Here is a 19925-nt window from a genome sequence, read left to right as displayed (position 1 = left end):
ATGAGTATCCCCAGGTGAAAATAGAGAATAAAGAGAATAATTAGCGTAGCTGCTGTTCATAGTGTATATAAGCAAAATGTAGAAGCCAGTGTGGAACCTGCTAGGTGATGCACTGAGTGTATGCTTTACTAAACAGATAGGTCTTTAATCTAGTTTTGAACTGGGAGAGTGTGTCTGAGCCTCGGACATTACCAGGAAGGCTATTCCAGAGTGTAGGAGCCATGAAAGAGAAGGCTCGACCTCCTTTACTTGATTTTGCTATTCTAGGTACTACCAGAAGCCCTGAATTTTGAGATCTTAAGGAGCGAGTTGGTTCGTAGCGAGACAGAAGGTTGGTTAGATAAACAGGAGCTAGATTATTTAGAGCTTTATAGGTGAGAAGTAATATTTTAAATTCAATACGAAATTTAACAGGCAGCCAGTGTAAGGAGGATAAAATTGGGGTTATATGATCATATTTTCTAGACCTGGTCAGAACTCTGGCTGCTGCATTTTGCACTAATTGAAGTTTGTTAATAGAGGATGCTGGGCAGCCAGCAAATAGAGCATTACAGTAATCCAGTCTCGAAGTCATAAAAGCATGGACTAGCTTTTCTGCATCTGAGATGGATAGCATATTTCGTAATTTAGCGATATTTCTCAGATGAAAGAAGGCAGTTTTTGTGACATGGGATATATGGTTTTTAAAAGTTAGATTGCTGTCTAATATGACACCCAGATCTTTTATAGTAGAGCTAAAGCTAACTTTGTATCCCTCTAATTGTAAATTGAGTTGCGAGATCTGCTGTGTGCAAGATTTAGGCCCAATAAGTAATAATTCTGTTTTGTCTGAGTTTAAGGGAAGAAAATTGTTGGTCATCCAGTCTTTGATGTCTTTGATACACTCAGTTAGTTTAGAAAGTTCAGACGTCTCGTCAGGTTTAGTGGAAATATATAATTGAGTATCATCTGCATAGCAGTGAAAGCTGATCCCATGTCTTCTAATAATGTCTCCCATAGGTAGCATGTAAATTGTAAACAGTAAAGGGCCTAAAACTGATCCTTGAGGCACCCCATACTTTACTGGGCAGATTTGTGAAGGCTGTCCATTAAGATTTACAAACTGGTAGCGGTCAGTTAAGTATGACTTAAACCATTGTAGAGCCTGTCCCTGGACACCTGTAGACTTTAAGCGATTTATGAGGATATTGTGGTCAATGGTATCAAATGCCGCACTAAGATCGAGTAAAACTAATAGCGAGACGCACCCTCGGTCAGCAGCTAAGAGTAAATCGTTGGTTATTTTCACTAAGGCGGTTTCTGTACTGTGGTGAGCCCTGAAACCTGACTGAAACACTTCAAAAATATTGTTCGTCTGCAGATAAGAGCATAATTGAGTTGAAACAACTTTTTCTAGTATTTTAGACATAAATGGAAGATTTGAAATAGGCCTATAGTTAGCTAAGTTGTTGGTGTCTAGTTGTGGTTTCTTAATAATAGGCTTAATAACAGCTAGCTTGTAAGAGTTTGGAACATGGCCTATAGATAAAGAAGAGTTGATAATGTTAAGAAGAGGTTCTCCTATAGCAGGTAGCAGCTCTTTCAGTAATTTTGTTGGAATTGAGTCCAGCATACACGTAGCTGGTTTAGAGCTATTTATAATTTTTACTAACTCTTCATGTTCTATGATTTTGAAGCAGTGTAGGTTATTATTATGATTTAATGAAATATTTACAGGATTTGGAGTATAAGCCGGTGCAGAAAGTTTGGCATCTCCTATTTTCTGTCTAAAGCCTTCTATTTTATTACTGAAAAAATTCATGAAGTCATCACTACTAATTTGCGGTGGAGTAGTTTGTTCCAAGGATGACCGATTATTTGCTAATTTAGAGATGGTGTTAAATAAAAATCTAGGATTGTTATGATTATTTTCTATCAGTTTGCGCAGGTGCTCGGTCCTGGCAGATTTTAGAGCCCTCCTATAGCTGGACATACTGTCTTTGTACGCAATTCTAAAGACCTCTAAATTTGTTTTTTTCCATTTACGTTCCAGGGCGCGGGTTGCTGTTTTGAGCGCACGAGTATGACTATTATACCATGGTATAGTTTTAATCTCTCTAGCCTTTTTTAATTTTATGGGTGCCACAGTATTTAGTGTGCTAGTAAAGATGGCATCCATACTGCTGGTTACTACATCAAGATCATTTGAGTTTGCGGGTGCATTACGAAATAGAGAGAGATCAGGTAAGTTATTTATAAATTCATCTTTAGTTGACGGAACAATAGTTCTACTAGGGCGGAGTATTGGAGCGGGTTTGCTGATTTCAGGTAAACATAGCTTATATAGTAAGAGGTAGTGATCTGTAATATCATCACTTTGTGGTATAATGTCTACGTCAATAACCTCGATTCCATAAGACAGAATTAGATCTAATGTATGCTTTAAGCGATGGGTTGGACCCACAACGTTTTGCTTTATCCCAAGTGAGTGTATTAAATCCATAAACGCGAGCCCTAATGTATCATTAGCGTCATCTATGTGGATGTTAAAGTCACCTACAATTAGCATTTTATCAGTTTTGACTAGTAAGTCAGAAATAAAATCAGAAAATTCTTTTAGAAATTTGACATAGGGTCCTGGGGGTCTATATATGGTGATTAAAGCGAGAGATAACATAGGTTTTTGTATAGTATCTGGAAGCTGAACATTAAGCGATAATACTTCAAAGGAGCTAAACATAAGTCCGTTTCTCTGTTTAATATTAAGGAAATCACTAAAGATTGATGCAACTCCACCACCACGACCAGTTTGACGAGCCTCATGTTTATATAAGAATCCTGGAGGAGTTGCTTCATTTAAGCTAATATAGTCATTTTGTTTCAGCCAGGTTTCAGTGAGACAGAGTGCATTAAGATTGTTTTCTGTTATTATTTCATTAATGATAAGTGCTTTAGGTGCAAGTGACCTGATGTTTAGGAGACCAAGTTTTACGAAATTTGTATTTTCACTTTCTACTGGTTTTTCTGGTTTGATTCTTACTAGATTTTTCCTGGAGCACACAGTACGTTTATTTCTTAATCTAATAATACGAGGAACAGACACAGTCTCTATAGGATTCGCCAGATATGCGTTACTGATGTTTAAGTGGGGTGAACAAGAGTCTAGGTGGCTATAGTGTGAATTTTGTGAATTTTTACCTGCTAGTCAGATGGTGCGAAGTAGTCTGGAGATGTTGTCCGACAGGAGTTCAGCTCCGGCTCGACTGGGGTGCAGGCCGTCAGGACGGAAGAGCCTAGGACGCTCCCAGAAAAGATTCCAGTTATTAGCAAAGAGCAATTTCTGTTCTTTACACCATGTTATTAGCCATTCATTCAAAGCTAAAAGTCTACTGAACCTTTCATTTCCTCGGCGGTAGGTAGGAAGCGGCCCAGAAACGATGATCTGCGTGGCGGGCGAGGTGCGTCGAACCGTCTCGATCAGGCTCCTGAAGTCCTTCTTCAGGATCTCCGACTGCCGGAGCCCGGTGTCGTTTGTCCCCACGTGGAGGACAACGGCACCAGGGCTCTCGGCAGCGCCCAGGATGGTTGGAATCTGTGTAGAAATATTTTTCACACGGGCACCAGGAAAGCAGAAAGTACGTACTTTATTACCTTTTGAGGAGGCGGCACGGACGTGACGAACGATCGAGTCACCGATGATGGCCACATCGGGACCCGACTCGCGGAGAGGGGAGAAGCGGTTCTCCGTGGAGATCTCGAACACAGGCGGAGACGTTCTGCCCCGGGATCTGGGAAGCACCTTGCGCGGCTGCACCCAGGCGCCGTGGTAGCCGGGTGTCGGCGTGAACGACGCCTGGCTGAGCCGCGCCCCGGGTGCGCTGGGCCTGGACAGAGAAGGACGCGGGGTTGAGGTAGAGGGGATGATGTGGTTGTAATTTCCACGTACCTTAGGTGATGAGACGGCCTTAGCATTAGGTACGGCTAGAAGCCGTTCCCGTAGCCGCGACCGTCTTACCACCAGCGCGCGGATCTGGGACTCCACTTCTTCCAGCTCCAGCTCCAACGCCTCCATCGATGCTTCTCCTGCACACAAGGACAGAGACGGAAGCGACATTTTACGGGGTAAAGAGCAAAGCCAGTAAGTCAAAAGTGTATGGTTAAAGAGGTCGGTAGCTTTAGCTGACCAGCGGCGCTAGCAGGCTAAAGCTACAAACAACAGGCGGATGCTCGAGGGACAGACCGTTTTTAAAGCAGCTTTGTTTGTATAAATGTATTAAGGGTTTGGTCACCCTAAGTAGGAGAGACAAATACTTAGCGAATGAGGAAGAATTTAATGATTAAGATTTAAATTGCGAGTAAATAGCAAGTCCAAACTTTTTTTTGTTTTTTTGGATTTTGTTCCTAAACGCCTCCTTAGCGCGATGCTAATCTGCGCTGATTGGTCCGATGACCCAGTCTGTTGTGATTGCTCAACTGCGTTCAGAGCGAGACGGAGAGAAATGCCCACCACGGCTATGAAGTAGCACAGAGTATGTGAGAGCCCAATGCAGGAGTGCATTAAAGCACTGCAGTTAAACACCACCATATTACTCTACTCTCTAACTCCAAGTAATAACTGTGACACACATTCAGTTTTAATCCACACAGTGGCAAAAATTTAACTATTTACTTGACCACACCGTGTGTATGAACAGCTGATGGTGGCCATAACAATGACAAACGGCAGAGGATCGAGAGTTCAGAAACGCATTTAAAATCGGTAAAGGAAGAAGCACAAGTTCCGATTTCAATGTGTTTTTGAATGCGACATGTGAATAGCCCATAGATTACAAGTTAAAACACACAATTAAATACATTTGCAAACTGCACAAAATGACGCAACAATTTTAATCACACTTGCATCTTCTGATCTGGAGGAGGAAGAATCTGGTCCATATGAACAGTAATGCTGTGTTCACACCAGATGCGGATTGCAAAAAAATCACGCTATTCGTGCGTAACTAGCCGTGTGAACATTTAAGTTTATTCGATTCATTCACGCGTCAAATCCGCTTCAATCGCTTGTCAAATTCACTTCAGAACAGACGCAGGTTCGCGTGATGGGCAGGGCCTCTGTCTGCCCAGTGACTGTAGCTTCGTTGCTAAATGGCTAACATGGATTTAATGAAGAAAATAACAGTGTTTATGTGCTTTATGAAGGCTGAAAAACAGCGTCGATATGTTTAGGGTCGTGTCTGAGTCCACTACATGCTTTCAAAGGTGCATCCAGCTCCGTGAGCTCATAAACTGGAAACTGAACCTGGATGATGGAGGCTTTCAGCGGTGCTTCTGACTGAGCCCAGCCCAGTTTGGTGAACTTCTTGTCGTTGTCGCCTGGAGGATTTCCCCCGGGACACCATTAACAGGTTCTACGTCACAATCATGCCCCTACAAGAGCAAGCTTCTGATTGGTTAACGCGGTGCAAATGTCCACTGAAGTTCAGATTTCCGAACTCGAGAGATTTGCGCAAAACGCACGTTATAAGTGCGCAAAATGCTCAATTCGTGCTGCGCCATTCGTGCGTATCGCGCCATTCGCACAGCGCCATTTGTGTCATTCGCGCCGCACCATTCGCATGTATCGCGCCGCAGGATGTCTATTCGCGCGTTTGCATTGACTTAACATGTAAGTCACTCGTGCGTGTGAACGGAGCATAACAGTTACTGATAAAGTTCAACACATAGGACCAATCACGCAGCCTGCGTTACATGTCTTGTGACATGGTTACTTATTTTTTCTTTTCTTTTTTTTCTTTTACATAATATCAGAATAGTATAATAAGTATAAATTAAAAGTAATTGAATTAATTGACCTGGAAAATTTGGAGCAATTAACGGTTCTGAATGTCGATTTTCGATTACTTTTCAATTAATCGCCCAGCCTTATTATAAGCTCTTAAAATTGTATGGAAAGAGTCTTAAAAAAGGTTTTAAAAGGTATTGAATTTCACTCTCTGCTTCCAGTATGGTCAGTGATTTTCATTTTAGAAATGGATATTTAAAAATGAAAAACGAGCTGTTTTTTGATTTTCGTTTTTAAAAATAAAAAACAAAAATTGTAATTTAATTTGTTTTTTGATTTTGGGTTTTGAATTTTAAAAGAAAATCAAGAAATGGCTCATTTTTCTTGAAAATGAAAAAAATGATTTGATTTGCATTTTTCATTTTGAATAACAAAAAATAAAATCATCAGAAAACAAAAACTAATAAAAACTTGTTTTTTTTATATTTCGAAACCAGATAGGCCAACTCATTTACAGTGACGCGATGCTGCCACACACAGACTAGCCTATAGGCTATTATTTCTTTCCACCTAATAATGTTATAAAAGATATTTTAGGGATTTTGTTTAGACATATTTTCCTTATTATAGCCGGTTATATGGAACAACATAATTTACAATATATTCATTATCGTAAATATACACTGACCCAGTATATACCCTGGATTCATTTATTCGACTTATTGAGTCGACTTTTCATTGTAGAATCAATATTTTTAAGCATGATGCACTTTCACATTTAAACCTCAGCTGGATGTTTTCATTCACTCAGAGCTGTGTTACACACTGCATTGAAGGTCATATTCAAAAAAACGTAGTAGGGGCTCTTTATCAGATTCAGGAAATGTTCACAGTATGTCTGATAATATTTTTTCTTCTGGAGAAAGTCTGATTTGTTTTATTTCGGCTGGAATAAAAGCAGTTCTTAATTGTTTTAAAGCCATTTTAAGGTCAATATTATTAGCCCCTTCAGCAATATCAGTGTTGGATTGTCTCCAGAACAAACCACTGTTATACAATGACTTGCCTAATCACCCTAACTTTACCCTAATTAACCTAGTGAAGCCTTTAAATGCCACTTTAAGCTGAATACTAGTGTCTTGAAGAATATCTAGTCTAATATTATTTACTGTCATCATGACAAAGATAAAAGAAATCAGTTTTTAGAAATGAGTTACTAAAACTATTATGTTAAGGTCATACTTTATAATGAACAGCCAATATTCTAATGATAGGCAGGTAATAATAATAGAAAATTTTACTTAAACTAAAGTGTTCCCATATTAGGTTACTTGCATGTCTTGAGAGTGTCCAACCATGAACATGCACTGCACAAAATCATGAATGCATAGTGTAAACAGTGAAATATGAACTGCAGCTGAGAATAGTTGAATACGGCGGACGTAAACACACGCTGCAGCTGCGTCTGTGTGTTATTTCTCTGGCTGTGATGTGACTGATAGTGTCGGTCTCTGAAGGTCAGTCATTCTTCAGTCTTTCACAATAATCTGCTGGAGAAATGTCATCTGGGTTGTTCATATCAAAATCATCTCTCATCGTGTCCAAACAGATTCACATCATCTCAAACACACACGCCAGCGCTGAAGGTCACAGATGGATAAAACATAAGAGGAGCAGATAAAGCGCAGCACAGCAGGCCATCAGATTAGCCATGGCGAGATTCCCTGAATCGGTCGGTGCATCGGTTAAAAAAAAAGTTTGTGCTTTGATGCACTGGATTAAAAAGTGTGCATTTGATAGGCTACAAGTAGGCATTTAAATCAGGATGCATCATTCCTGACATACACTCACTGGCCACTTTATTAGGTACACCTTACTAGTACCGGGTTGGACCACTTTTTGCCTTTAGAACTGCCTTAATCCATCATGGCGTAGATTCAACAAGCTACTGAAAATATTCCTCTGAGATTTTGCTCCATATTGACATGATAGCATCACACAGTGCAAATTTAATTGATCTGTTAAATGTCACTTGGGGAAAAATTGGAAAAAGTATAAAAACTTTCAGAGGAGGTTGAATAATTTTGACTTGTTTTTGTGATTTTGATGTGTGTATGTTCGTCAGGAGGAGATGGCGGAGCTGAAGGCTCAGCTGTACCTGCTAGAGAAGGAGAAGAAGGCTCTGGAGCTGAAGCTCAGCAGTCGTGAGGCTCAGGAACAGGCGTATCTGGTGCACATCGAGCATCTGAAGGCTGAGCTGGAGGAACATCAGGAGCAGAGACACACTGCACTCACCTCTACCTCCACCTGCAGCAGCAGCAGCAAGGTGCAGTACACGCAATAAACACTACAGACCATTAGTAATGAGAACAACAGCGTCATGAATAGACGGCGTTACCTATGAAATAACTTTTTCAGTAACGAGTAATCAGATAAATTACAGATAAGTTTCCTCAGTTACAACGTTGTTTTCATTACTGACAATAAAATGTGTTATATAATTGATATAATGATATATATTGACGTGTGTCTGTGTGTGTAGGGGTGGGACAACCATGTAACCGACGATGATTGGTACATGTGTGTGTAGGGGCAGGACAACCACATAACTGATAATGATAGGCGAATATGTGTGTATGTCAGAGCAGGACAACCACATAACTGATGATAATTGGCAAATGTGTGTGGGGGTGGGACAACCACATAACCGACGATGATTGGAAAATGTGTGTGTAGGGGTTGGAAAACAACATAATTAATGATGATTGGTGAATATGTGTGTGTAGGGGCAGGACAACCACATAACTGATGATGATTGGCGAATGTGTATGTAGGGGTGGGACAACCACATAACTGATGATGATTGGCAAATGTGTGTGTAGGGGTGGGACAACCACATAACTGATGATGATTGGCGAATGTGTGTGTAGGGGTGGGACAACCACATAACTGATGATGATTGGCATTTATGTATTTAGAGGCTGGACAGCCACATCACTGATGACAATTGGTGTGTGTGTAGGGGCAGCACAACCACATAACTGACGATGACTGGTGAATGTGTGTGTAGGGGCAGGACAACCACATAACTGACAAAGACTAGTGAATGTGTGTGTAGGGGCGGGATAACCACATAACTCATGAGGAATGGTGTGTGTAGAGGTGGGACAACCACAAAACTGATAATGATTGGCATGCATGTGTGTAGAGGCGGGACAACCACATCACTGAGGATGATTGGTGAATGTGTGTGTAGGGGTGGGACAACCACATAACTGATGATGATTGGCAAATGTGTGTGTAGGGGTGGGACAACCACATAACTGATGATGATTGGTGAAAATGTGTGTAGGGGTGGGACAACCACATAACTGATGATGATTGGCAAATGTGTGTGTAGGGGTGGGACAACCACATAACTGACGATGACTGGTGAATGTGTGTGTAGGGGCAGGACAACCACATAACTGACGATGACTGGTGAATGTGTGTGTAGGGGCAGGACAACCACATAACTGACGATGACTGGTGAATGTGTGTGTAGGGGCGGGATAACTACATAACTCATGAGAAATGGTGTGTGTAGAGGTGGGACAACCACAAAACTGATAATGATTGGCATGCGTGTGTGTAGAGGCGAGACAACCACATCACTGACGATGATTGGTGAATGTGTGTGTAGGGGTGGGACAACCACATAACTGATGATGATTGGCAAATGTGTTTGTAGGGGTGGGACAACCACATAACTGATGATGATTGGCGAATATGTGTGTATGTAGGAGCAGGACAACCACATAATTGATGATGATCGGCGAATGTGTGTGTAGGGGCAGGAAAACCACATAACTGATAAGGATTGGCATATATGTGTGTAGGGGTGGGACAACCTCATAACTGATGATGATTGGCGAATGTGTGTGTGTAGGTTCTGTCACGCGGAAATAATCAATAGTAGTACAACACAGTTATGTTGGTAAATCTTATATTTTGTACTTTACAGTAATATTTTCCATATCATTAGCCTGAGGGAGAATAACAGGATGCATAAAGACAATATATGGACTATACACAACACACACTACATAAAATCAACCACAAAAATCCCAAACCACGATATCAGTCATCTAATATGCTGATAATCATAGATCAATCCCTCCAGGATTTTGTGAAAGAACAACAAGAGTTTTTGGTAAATTTGCATCAAACTTCCTTTTATTGTTTTGCTGTGAAAATATAGACACATGTACACATCTTACTGAGGTAAATACTGAGATAAACAGAGAAATAAGAGGTTATATCTAAAGCTGCTGGATCATCTTTGATCAAGTGATTAAATTTTGTAAAAAAGTCTTAATAAAAGCTTGAGGAAATGCTCAATAAATTCCAAAGAAAAAAGTTATTTGTTAATAAAATGCTGAAAATAAAACAATTATATAACTTATTCTGGGGAAATGTTGAAATAATAGGTTAAATTGAATTTAATAAACAAAAATCTAAATATCTGAAAAATCTAAATATGTATATTTTGAGAAAAACAAACCATGAAAATGTTATGAAAATTTCTAAATTAAATACTAATATGCTGAATTTAATTAGAATGCTAAAACTAAAGGTTGACTAAAATGTTGATGTGTAATGTAGAGAATAAAGAGCGTGTCTGCTCTCTCCAGCGGTGTGAATTATTGAGGAGGAATTTTTTCTTCTCCTCTCCTCGTCTCGATCGATCTTCTCCTCTGAGCTTTTACACCAGATCTTCATTTCCAGTTTCTGCTGATTCACTTCATATCCCAGAATGCACCATCACACCGTGACCTTGAAGCGGGTCTGCTCTAAACACCAGTCTGTGTGTGTTTATTATCTTCAGTAAACATTATAGTAGAGGTATTTACATTAATAGAGTGTCCTGCATTGCATTTAGGGTTAGAGTTTTACATGTGCGCATTTATCCAGACGCTTCAATGCAAAACAGCGTTAACATAAGCGGTTTATGCATGTCTTTTGGTTTGTTTTTGTTGGTGAGTAATTAGGTTGTATGTAGCCGAGTGTGTTCTTGAATTAGTTTGGTGGTTTTAGTCTGTCATGGATAAATATTAATGAATGAGTGATTGGCATAGTGAATGATTGGCTTAACTAAAATTCTCTGAAACTCAATATGGACAAAACTGTATGTGTGTGTGTGTGTGTGTATATATATATATATATGTATATCAGTGGTTGCATTAACCGAATATCTTCCGTCATTGACGGATTTTTTTCAGCAGTGATGGAAAAATCGAAAGGTGATCCGTCATTTTGACAGATTATGCTGAGGGTGATCTATTGTAATTTGTTGATAACTGTAAGTCCCACTCCTGTCCAGCTGATGGCGATTGCCCTTATTAATTAACAATTGTCTTGTTTTGTCGGTAGCAAGGAGGTCAGGTGTTTTGGAGTGCGTTTGTGAGCACTACGAAACGCAGAGGGGTGCAGCTGCGCCCCTAGTGCAGAAAGAGCGCGTGATATTCCCGTCAAACGAGTGCTTGCAGGATCGGTTAATCCCACATTCAGAGAATCCTGCAAACTTCTTATCACTTCCGCTAAAGTGGCGCTAGTAATTCCCCAGTGTGGCAGCAGAACGCGGCTTCAGCCTCCAGAACAAATTTAAAACTGTCACAAGACAGTTCCGAGGCAAAGACACAGAATTTAATGACAACTGCCTCTGCATCGGTGATATGTTTGATGATGCACAGGCCAGCACCCAGTTAAGGTCGACGCGGACCAGGAGGAAGATATGAGTTAAGACAGATAGTTCTCCAGAACATCGTCTGAATAGTTACATTTTTAAGTTGTGTTCTTATTTTAGTCTATAGTTATATTTTGTTGTTTATATCTGCCTGTGTTCAGGCACAATTGGTCGTGTTTTAATTCCCTCCGCTGTCAGTGCAAAAAAAAAACATTTAATTGTTGAGCAATATATTAGTTAGAGTTATTGTTCATTTGCCAAACAAGTAAATTAATAATTTAGCCTATATGCTCGTCGCGCAAGTTCATAAATAAAATATGAATGAAAAAAGCGATTAAAAAAATATGCAAATCAAATGACGGGCAGTAATAGGTTATGACGGAATTTTTACTTCTGTTAAAATGACAGACAATGGGAAAGTCTAACGCGACCTCTGATATATATGTATATATTTGAAAGTAGAAGTTTACATACACTAAAAAAACGGAACATAATCTTTTTTTTTAAATGTCTGATGGTAAAACATTCTAAACGTTTACTACTTTAAGTCTGTTAGGATTACCTAAATGATTGACATTTGCTAAATGCCAGAATAATGAGAGAATGTTTTCGAGAATTTTTTATTAATTTATAGACAGTCAGAAGTTTACACACATTTCCTTGGTATTTTTTAGCTTTTCTTTTAAACTAATTTTGGTCAAATGTTTCAGGTCTCCTTCCACAAGCTTCTCACAATAGTTTGCAGGAGTTTTGGCCCATTCCTCCTGACAGAATTGCTGTAACTGAGTCAGCTTTGTCGGCTGTCTTGATCGCACAAGCTTTTTCAACTCTGCCCACACATTCTCTATAGGATTGAGATCAGGGCTTTGTGATGGCCACTCCAAAACATTCACTCTGTTGTCCGTAAAGCACATGTGAACTAATGTGGCAGTATGCTTAGGGTCATGGTCTGTTTGGAAGACCCATTTGTGGCCCAGTTGTAATGTCCTGGCTGATGTCTTGAGATGTTGCTTCAGTATTTCTACATAATGTTCTTTCTTCATGATGCCATCTATGCTGTGAAGTGGACCAGTCCCTCCTGCAGCAAAACAGCCCCACAACATGATGCTGCCCCCCCTTACTGCACAGTTGGGATGGTGTTCCTCGGCTTGTGCGCTTTCCCCTTTGTCCTCCAATTGTAACACTGCTCATTATGGCCAAACAGTTCAATCTTAGCTCCATCAGAGCACAGGACATGTCTCCAAACATTAGACTTTTCCCAGTGTAATTGAGCAAATTGTAATCTGGCTTTGTTGTTGATTCAGGCATGTTGATTTTCACATGTCACAAAAGGAAGCAGTGTGTTTGAGCTTTTCCTTTAACACTATTCTACAGTTGTGCCTCCAATTAACTCAAATGTTGTCAATTAGCCAATCAGAAACTTCCAAAACCTTGACATCATCATCTAAGCTTTTTCAGAGGCAGAATTATCTTACTGTGTGTAAACTTGACATTAGAAAAGTTATGACAATTTCTTAAACAATATATCTCTCATATTCTGCTATTAAGCAGAACAGAAAGACATGTGATCATCTTAACTTACCTAAAAGAGAAAAAGTTTAGTCACATTAACAGCTGACTTTTTATACAGTGTATGTAAACTTCTGCTTTCAACTGTGTATGTATGTATGTATGTATGTATGTATGTATGTATGTATACTTAACTACACACTCTAGAGACATCAAATATGCATTTGACATCTTGTAAGAAGTCCGCAGTGCTCAGTAAATACCTCGCTTACTGTACACAGGGAAACAAGAAACATACCTTACACACGGTAAAACACTTCATAGTAGTTGTTTTATTTATTTATTTGTGTGTGTGTGTGTGTGTGTGTGCAGGACTGTGGAGACTCTCCATCCGTCAGTGTGTGTGATCTGAGGAATCTCAGTGATGGTGATCTGGCAGCAGAACTCACAGGCGCCCTCAGGAGGTCAGAACACGCACTACAGCATGAAACACACCACTACAGCACAGCTTTCAGATGTATACACACAGCTGACGTCAGACTTATCAGCCCTCCTGAATGTTTTTTTTATCCCCAATTCCTGTTTAACAGACAGAAAAAAAAATTTCAGCACTTTTCTAATCGTAATAGTTTTAATAACTCATCTCTAATAGCTGATTTCTTTTATCTTTGTCATGATGACAGTAAATAATATTAGACTAGATATTCTTCAAGACACTTCTATACAGCTTAAAGTGACATTGAAAGGCTTCACAAGGTTATTTAGGGTAAAGTTAGGGTAATTAGGCAAGTCACTGTATAACAGTGGTTTGTTCTGGAGACAATCCAAAACTAATATTGCTGAAGGGGCGAATAATATTGACCTTAAAATGGGTTTAAAACAATTAAAAACTGCTTTTATTCTAGCCGAAATAAAACAAATAAGACTTTCTCCAGAAGAAAAAATATTAGAGGAAATACTGTGAACAACTCCTGAATCTGTTCAACATCATTTGTGAAACATTTGAAGAAAAAAAGCAAGAAATCACAGGAGGATGATGAATTAAGACCTAAACTGTACATGCATATGTGTATGTGTGTGTGTGTGCAGAGAGAAGAAGCTGAAGGCTCGTGTTCAGGAGCTGGTCTCTGCGCTGGAGAGATTGACCAAGAGCAGTGAAGTCCGGCATCAGCAGTCAGCAGAGTTCGTTAATGACCTCAAACGAGCAAACAGGTGCAAAAACACACACACACACACACACACACACACACACACACACACACTACATCCTTATCATCATCAACATCATCACTAAGCCTGAGTGGCGCCTCCTGCTGGACACACAGCACTACAACATACAAACACTTGAGCTGTGAAGAAAGAACATCAGCTTTAGGCATTTAAATATTTAGTTGCTAAAGAATCTTCATTCATTTTCTTGTTGGCTTAGTCCCTTTATTAATCCGGGGTCGCCACAGCGGAATGAACTGCCAACTTAATAAGTTTTTATGCAGCTTTTGCCCTTCCAGCCGCAACCCATCTCTGGGAATCATACACACACACATACTCATACACTACGGACAATTTAGCATACCCAATTCACCTGTACCACATGTGTTTGGACTGTGGGGGAAACCGGAGCACCCAGAGGAAACCCACGCGAATGCAGGGAGAACATGCAAACTCAGAAACGCCAACTGAGCCGAGGATCGACTAAAGAATCTTCATTGTTATTCATGATTGTATATAGCAACTGTTCGACCGTATTCTTCAATGTGCGCTCGTTTTTGCGATTATTTTAGAACTTCCAAATCAGTTGCGTATATGAAATGACCAGGAATAATAAACGTCACAGAATGGTCAAACTACTCGCTCTACAAACAAGTGTTTACATGACAAAGCAGAATATTATAATAAGAAAATATTAGCTTGGTATAGAATCACCACAACAGATCAATTACTGTAGCTGTTCATTCAAGTCTTAAGGTGGGCAACAGTACGGTGTTTTCATTGTCACGTTTTGCACTTCAAAATGCGCCACACATTCTCTATTGGAGACAGGTCAGGACTGCAGGCAGGCCAGTCCAGTACCTGTATCCTCTTCCTCTGCAGCAGGACTCTGTAATGTGAGCAGAATGTAGTTTATCATTGTCTTATTGAAATATACATGGACGTCTCTGGAAGAAAAGGTAACTTATTGTGCTCCAGAATCTCTGTGCATTTCAGCATTAATAGTGCCCTCACTGAAGTGCAGGTTGCCTTGCCAAGGGCACTGACACAACCCCATACACTGTCAGACCCTGGCTTTTGGACTTGTTGCTGGTAACAGTCTAGATTATCCTTTTCTTCCTTTGGTCCAGAGCACACATTGTCTATTTCTCCCAAAAACACCTGAAATACTGATTCATCTGAGCACACCACACATTTCCAATGCGAGATGGTCCATCCCAGATGCCTGCGAGTCCAGAGAAGTTGACAGCGCTTCTGGACACTGTTAGCATAGGGCTTCCTTTTAACACAGTACAGTTTTCACTGGCATTTGTGGATGTAACTACATACTTGACAAAGGTTTGCTGCTGTAGTCCTGAGTCCATGTGGTGACACTGGCTAATAGATAAATGAAGATTGTTGATGCAGCGCCCCCTGAAGGATCAGAGACTGTTCAGCTGAGGCTTGCGCTCTTGTCCTTTGCGCACTGAAACTCCTCCAGATTCCTTGAATCTTTTAATGATGTTCTGCACTGTTGAAGCTGAAATATCCGAATGTCTTCCTCTCTCTGTGTTTGAACATTTCAATCATTTGTTGGCAAACTGGCGATCCTCGGCTCATCTTTGCTCCTAAAGGACTAGACCTTTCTTGGATGCTGCTTTTGTTCCAAATCATAATCACAATCACCTGCTGACATCACCTGTGTCACATCACACCATTACTTCACCAGTTTACCTGATCACTGCAATAAACTGCTCCTGTCACAACTGTTTTGACTGATAGGAAAGGATGGATATTAGTATTATAAGTGAAATGAAGTTAACCAGACAAAACATCAAAGAGTCTGAGTCTATATCGTCTAAAATGAAATGAACTTTATTTTTTTATTTGTGTTTTCCATAGTGTCAAAGCTTTTTTCTGATTTGGGCTATATATATATATATATATATATATATATATATGTGTGTGTGTGTGTGTATATATTAGTGCTGTCAATCGATTAAAAAAATTAAATAATTAATCGCACCTTTTTTTTAAAATTAACCACGATTAATCGCATTTAAAATGCTGAAACTTGTAATTTTGGCTACTCAAATGTAAAATTAATGTAAACGCAAGACAAAAACTATTTAAATTCAAAATTTAATTGTTTAATAGAATTTGTGTTTAACTTGTAACACAGATTACTTCATGCAAACAACATACCCACAATAAACCATCAAGATCCTGCTTGACAGCCATATTTATTACAGAAATTAAAACACAGGCATGTTAATGACATTTAAATTTCAAAACAATCAATGCCAATAAAAAAACATTGATCTCCATGTTGGATTCTGAGTGGACTGCAAAAAATGCCAAAATACAGGAATTGCAGATCTGGAAAATGAAAAATTATAATAATAAACTATAGAATAAAAACTGTTGCACTCATTGTAAAGTTTTATTGCTGTGAGTTGAGAACATTAATTATAGAGTAGAAACAATTTAGCTTAATCCTCCTTTACATTCATCCAGTTGCTAAGACTAGGAGTATCCCGCAAGTGCACAGAGACTCCTAAATGCCCACAAATGAATGATCATTTCTCGCAAACCGGTCGTTAAATACATTGCACATCCCTCTCGCCCCTACTCAGATACGTCGCTCACTCCACCCCTGACACCCCTCAAAGGGCCTGACACAGACACACACACACACACACACACACACACACACACACACACGCGCGTGCTGCAGACGTTTTGGCCCCAATGGCCTTCCATACTGGAGCGACTCCCCTCAGATTCAACACGCATGATCGCGTTCATCAAATTTGCTTAAACTAAGCGTCCTAAAGTATTACTGTATTTCACAAGGATTCTGACACAACAACGCGAAGCATACACTTTCATTGCGTTTAATGAGGAAACACGCTAAACTTGGAGGGCTCATGCTGAAAGGCAGAGTAATGCCCTGTCTTTGACAGCTCGCGACTTCACCAGACGTTCTGAGTACCAGGGCCGGAGTGGGACTCTTTTTCAGCCCTGGAGTTTCAAGCCTCAGACCGGCCCACCTCAGTTCACGACTGACTATATTAAAATAAGGTTATTTCCAATTCAGTTTCTAATAACACTATCACGTCTTCTTGTGTTAAAACAGCTCTTTTAGAACTTCAAATGTTCAACATCCCTTACAGTATTATGTCTTAACAATAAAAATGAAAAAAAAAAAATAATTACTACTCAGACAAGGACCGAACCCAGGTTGGCCGCGTCATAATCTAACGTACTAACCACTGTACCACAACAGCTGTACGTTTAATGGTGATTTATCCAGTTATATCATCATTAACCTGCATCCTGCTCACGAGGCTACAAGAAAATAGATAGATCAATCCGGGCCAATCCGGGCCTGCTGAGTACATTTACATAAGACACCAATACTCCGATTTTAATATGATTAAGGTTATCCTCTGATTAAAATTCTACCGTGTAGCCTAAGCAGTGGTTTATTACCTTAAAGGAACACCGAGTCACGAAATGCGGAGGATTTTCTTTCTGTTCGCCATGCGGTATCAACTTACAACAGAAGTCGAAAGTTAAAAATGAAACACCCGAAACTGCATAAAACTCTGGAGAGCCGGTTGATGCGACTAATTGTTTTATACTGAAACTTGCCTTCAAAAAGTGCTTCCTTGGTCTTATCCACATTTCTTGCATGTTGAACACACGTCCACCACAACAGGAAGTAAAAAAAACCTGCAACTGCGTTAATTTTTTTTTACGTGTTAATTATTTAAAATTAATCGCATGCGTTACGCGTTAATTTGACAGCGCTAGTATATATATGTATAGTGCTATATAAAATTGGTGTGTGTGTTGCAGTAACCTGGTGGCGGCGTATGAGAAAGCCAAGAAGAAGCACCAGAATAAGCTGAAGAAGCTGGAGTGTCAGATGATGGCGATGGTGGAGCGACACGACACTCAGGTGCGCATGCTGAAGCAGAGGATCACACTGCTGGAGGAGGAGACCTGCAGACCACACACCAACGAGACCTCGCTCTGACACACACACACACACACACACACACACACACACACACACACACACACACACAGTTACTCCTACACAAGCATAAGCGCATACAGTGCTCAGCATGATTGAGTTCACCCCATCACAGGTCTCTCTTTTACATCAATATGTTCTACTGCTTCACAATAATATATGTGTGCAGATACATTAGACATATATATGCTTATACACGAGTCAGTACCAAAGACCAACCTGGAACTGATCAACCAAATAAATAAATCAATAAATAAAACTGTTTTGTTTAAATGCCCCAAATTATATTCTCTGAGAAATTAATACAAATATTCATTTTCAAAAGGGCGTGTGCTCATTCATGCTGAACACTGTGCCTATACACACACACACACACATATATATATATATATATATATATATATATATATATATATATATATATATATATATATATATATATATATATATATATATACACACACTTACACACATCAAACACATACATTTAACACACAAACATAAATACTGTCACATTAAACACACACACACACACACACACACACACACACACACACACACACACACACACACACACACAAACACACACACAGACGTTTACAGAGAGCCTTCAGGACGTCTCCATCCACTCAACCCATCAATCGTTCATGAGGATTAAACCAGAAGACGTTTATCAGGATGTTCACGCTGCTCTTTTACACACAGATACACACTCTATATTTCACACACTCAGTGTCTTTGCATGAAGCCACGGCTCAGACTTGCGGTTCTCATTCACAGTGAGCTCTCATGAGTCAACATTAACTATAGCAATCAATAACACACTCCTCACAGTATTCATGGAGAAGCTTTATTTTTTTTCGAATAAATAATTCAGCGTACCGATATGGAGCTGTAAAACCTGCCGGAACGACTTTCTGAAAATAACCTCAGAATGCTCATCAGCCAATCAGAATCAAGCGTTCAGCAGATCTGCAGTATAATATTTAAGGTTAGTATTTAATATACAACTGGTAGCATTTTAACATGGATTAATAACAGCAATATTTATGAAGAAGCGTTATTTTTAAAACTAATTATTCAGCATAGTGATATGGAGCTGTAATGTGCTCAAAACCTGCCGGAACTACTTTCTGAAAATAACAGCATGCCTTAAAATGCTCAGAATCAAGCATTCAGCAGACCCGTTAAACGATGTTGAAGGTAAATATTAAATATACAACTGTTCATATTTAAGAATTCACTAATAATAATAGTGACATTAAGTACTAATCTGAATTTTAAATACTACTAATGATAAAACAGGTATTTCTTTACCATTTCTTCAATACTATAGTTTAATGTTTGTTAATATTGTTTTAATTTTAACATTAATTTAACGTGATATAATGATATTTTGTGTAACGCCTTTAAAAGTTACCAGCAGAGAAAACACATGAATAAATCAGAGTACAGATGAATGCTGAATTAATAAAACATGAATAAATGTCTAATATTATGACAGAATGCAATATATTAAAGCAATGTGCTATAGGGGAATTGATCAACTAAATTGGCTGTAGTGTGTGAATGTGAGTGTTTATGGGTGTTTCTCAGTACTGGGTTGCAGGTGGAAGGGCGTCCGCTGAGTAAAACTGGAATAGTTGGCGGTTCATTCAGCCGTGGCGATCCCTGATATTTATAAGGGACTAAGTCGA

At 39.4% G+C, this 19925-nt stretch overlaps 2 protein-coding genes across 13 annotated transcripts in view; one reads left to right on the top strand and one right to left on the bottom strand.

The window, feature by feature from the left end:
* The window catches only part of si:ch73-55i23.1, a 782803-nt gene that overhangs the window by 242305 nt on the left and 520573 nt on the right, over positions 1 to 19925 (bottom strand). The window lies entirely within an intron of this gene.
* mcc (MCC regulator of WNT signaling pathway) overlaps positions 1 to 19925 on the top strand; it is a 165241-nt gene that overhangs the window by 144114 nt on the left and 1202 nt on the right. For 7 of the 12 annotated variants that reach the window (XM_073951781.1, XM_073951783.1, XM_073951779.1 and 4 more), the window contains 4 exons: positions 7887 to 8087; positions 13368 to 13459; positions 14085 to 14207; positions 18048 to 18280. In XM_073951781.1, the coding sequence (XP_073807882.1) occupies positions 7887 to 8087; positions 13368 to 13459; positions 14085 to 14207; positions 18048 to 18228 (597 nt within the window). In that variant the 3' untranslated portion in view covers positions 18229 to 18280. Of the gene's footprint in view, positions 1 to 7886; positions 8088 to 13367; positions 13460 to 14084; positions 14208 to 18047; positions 18617 to 18686; positions 18738 to 19925 lie in introns of all 12 variants that reach the window. The other 5 variants (XM_021476719.3, XM_021476718.3, XM_021476720.3 and 2 more) reach the window with 2 other exon arrangements.

This window comes from Danio rerio, chromosome 5 (genome assembly GCF_049306965.1).
Source record: "Danio rerio strain Tuebingen ecotype United States chromosome 5, GRCz12tu, whole genome shotgun sequence".
Classification (NCBI taxonomy): Eukaryota; Metazoa; Chordata; class Actinopteri; order Cypriniformes; family Danionidae; genus Danio; species Danio rerio.
This window is presented reverse-complemented; position numbering and strand designations above follow the sequence as displayed.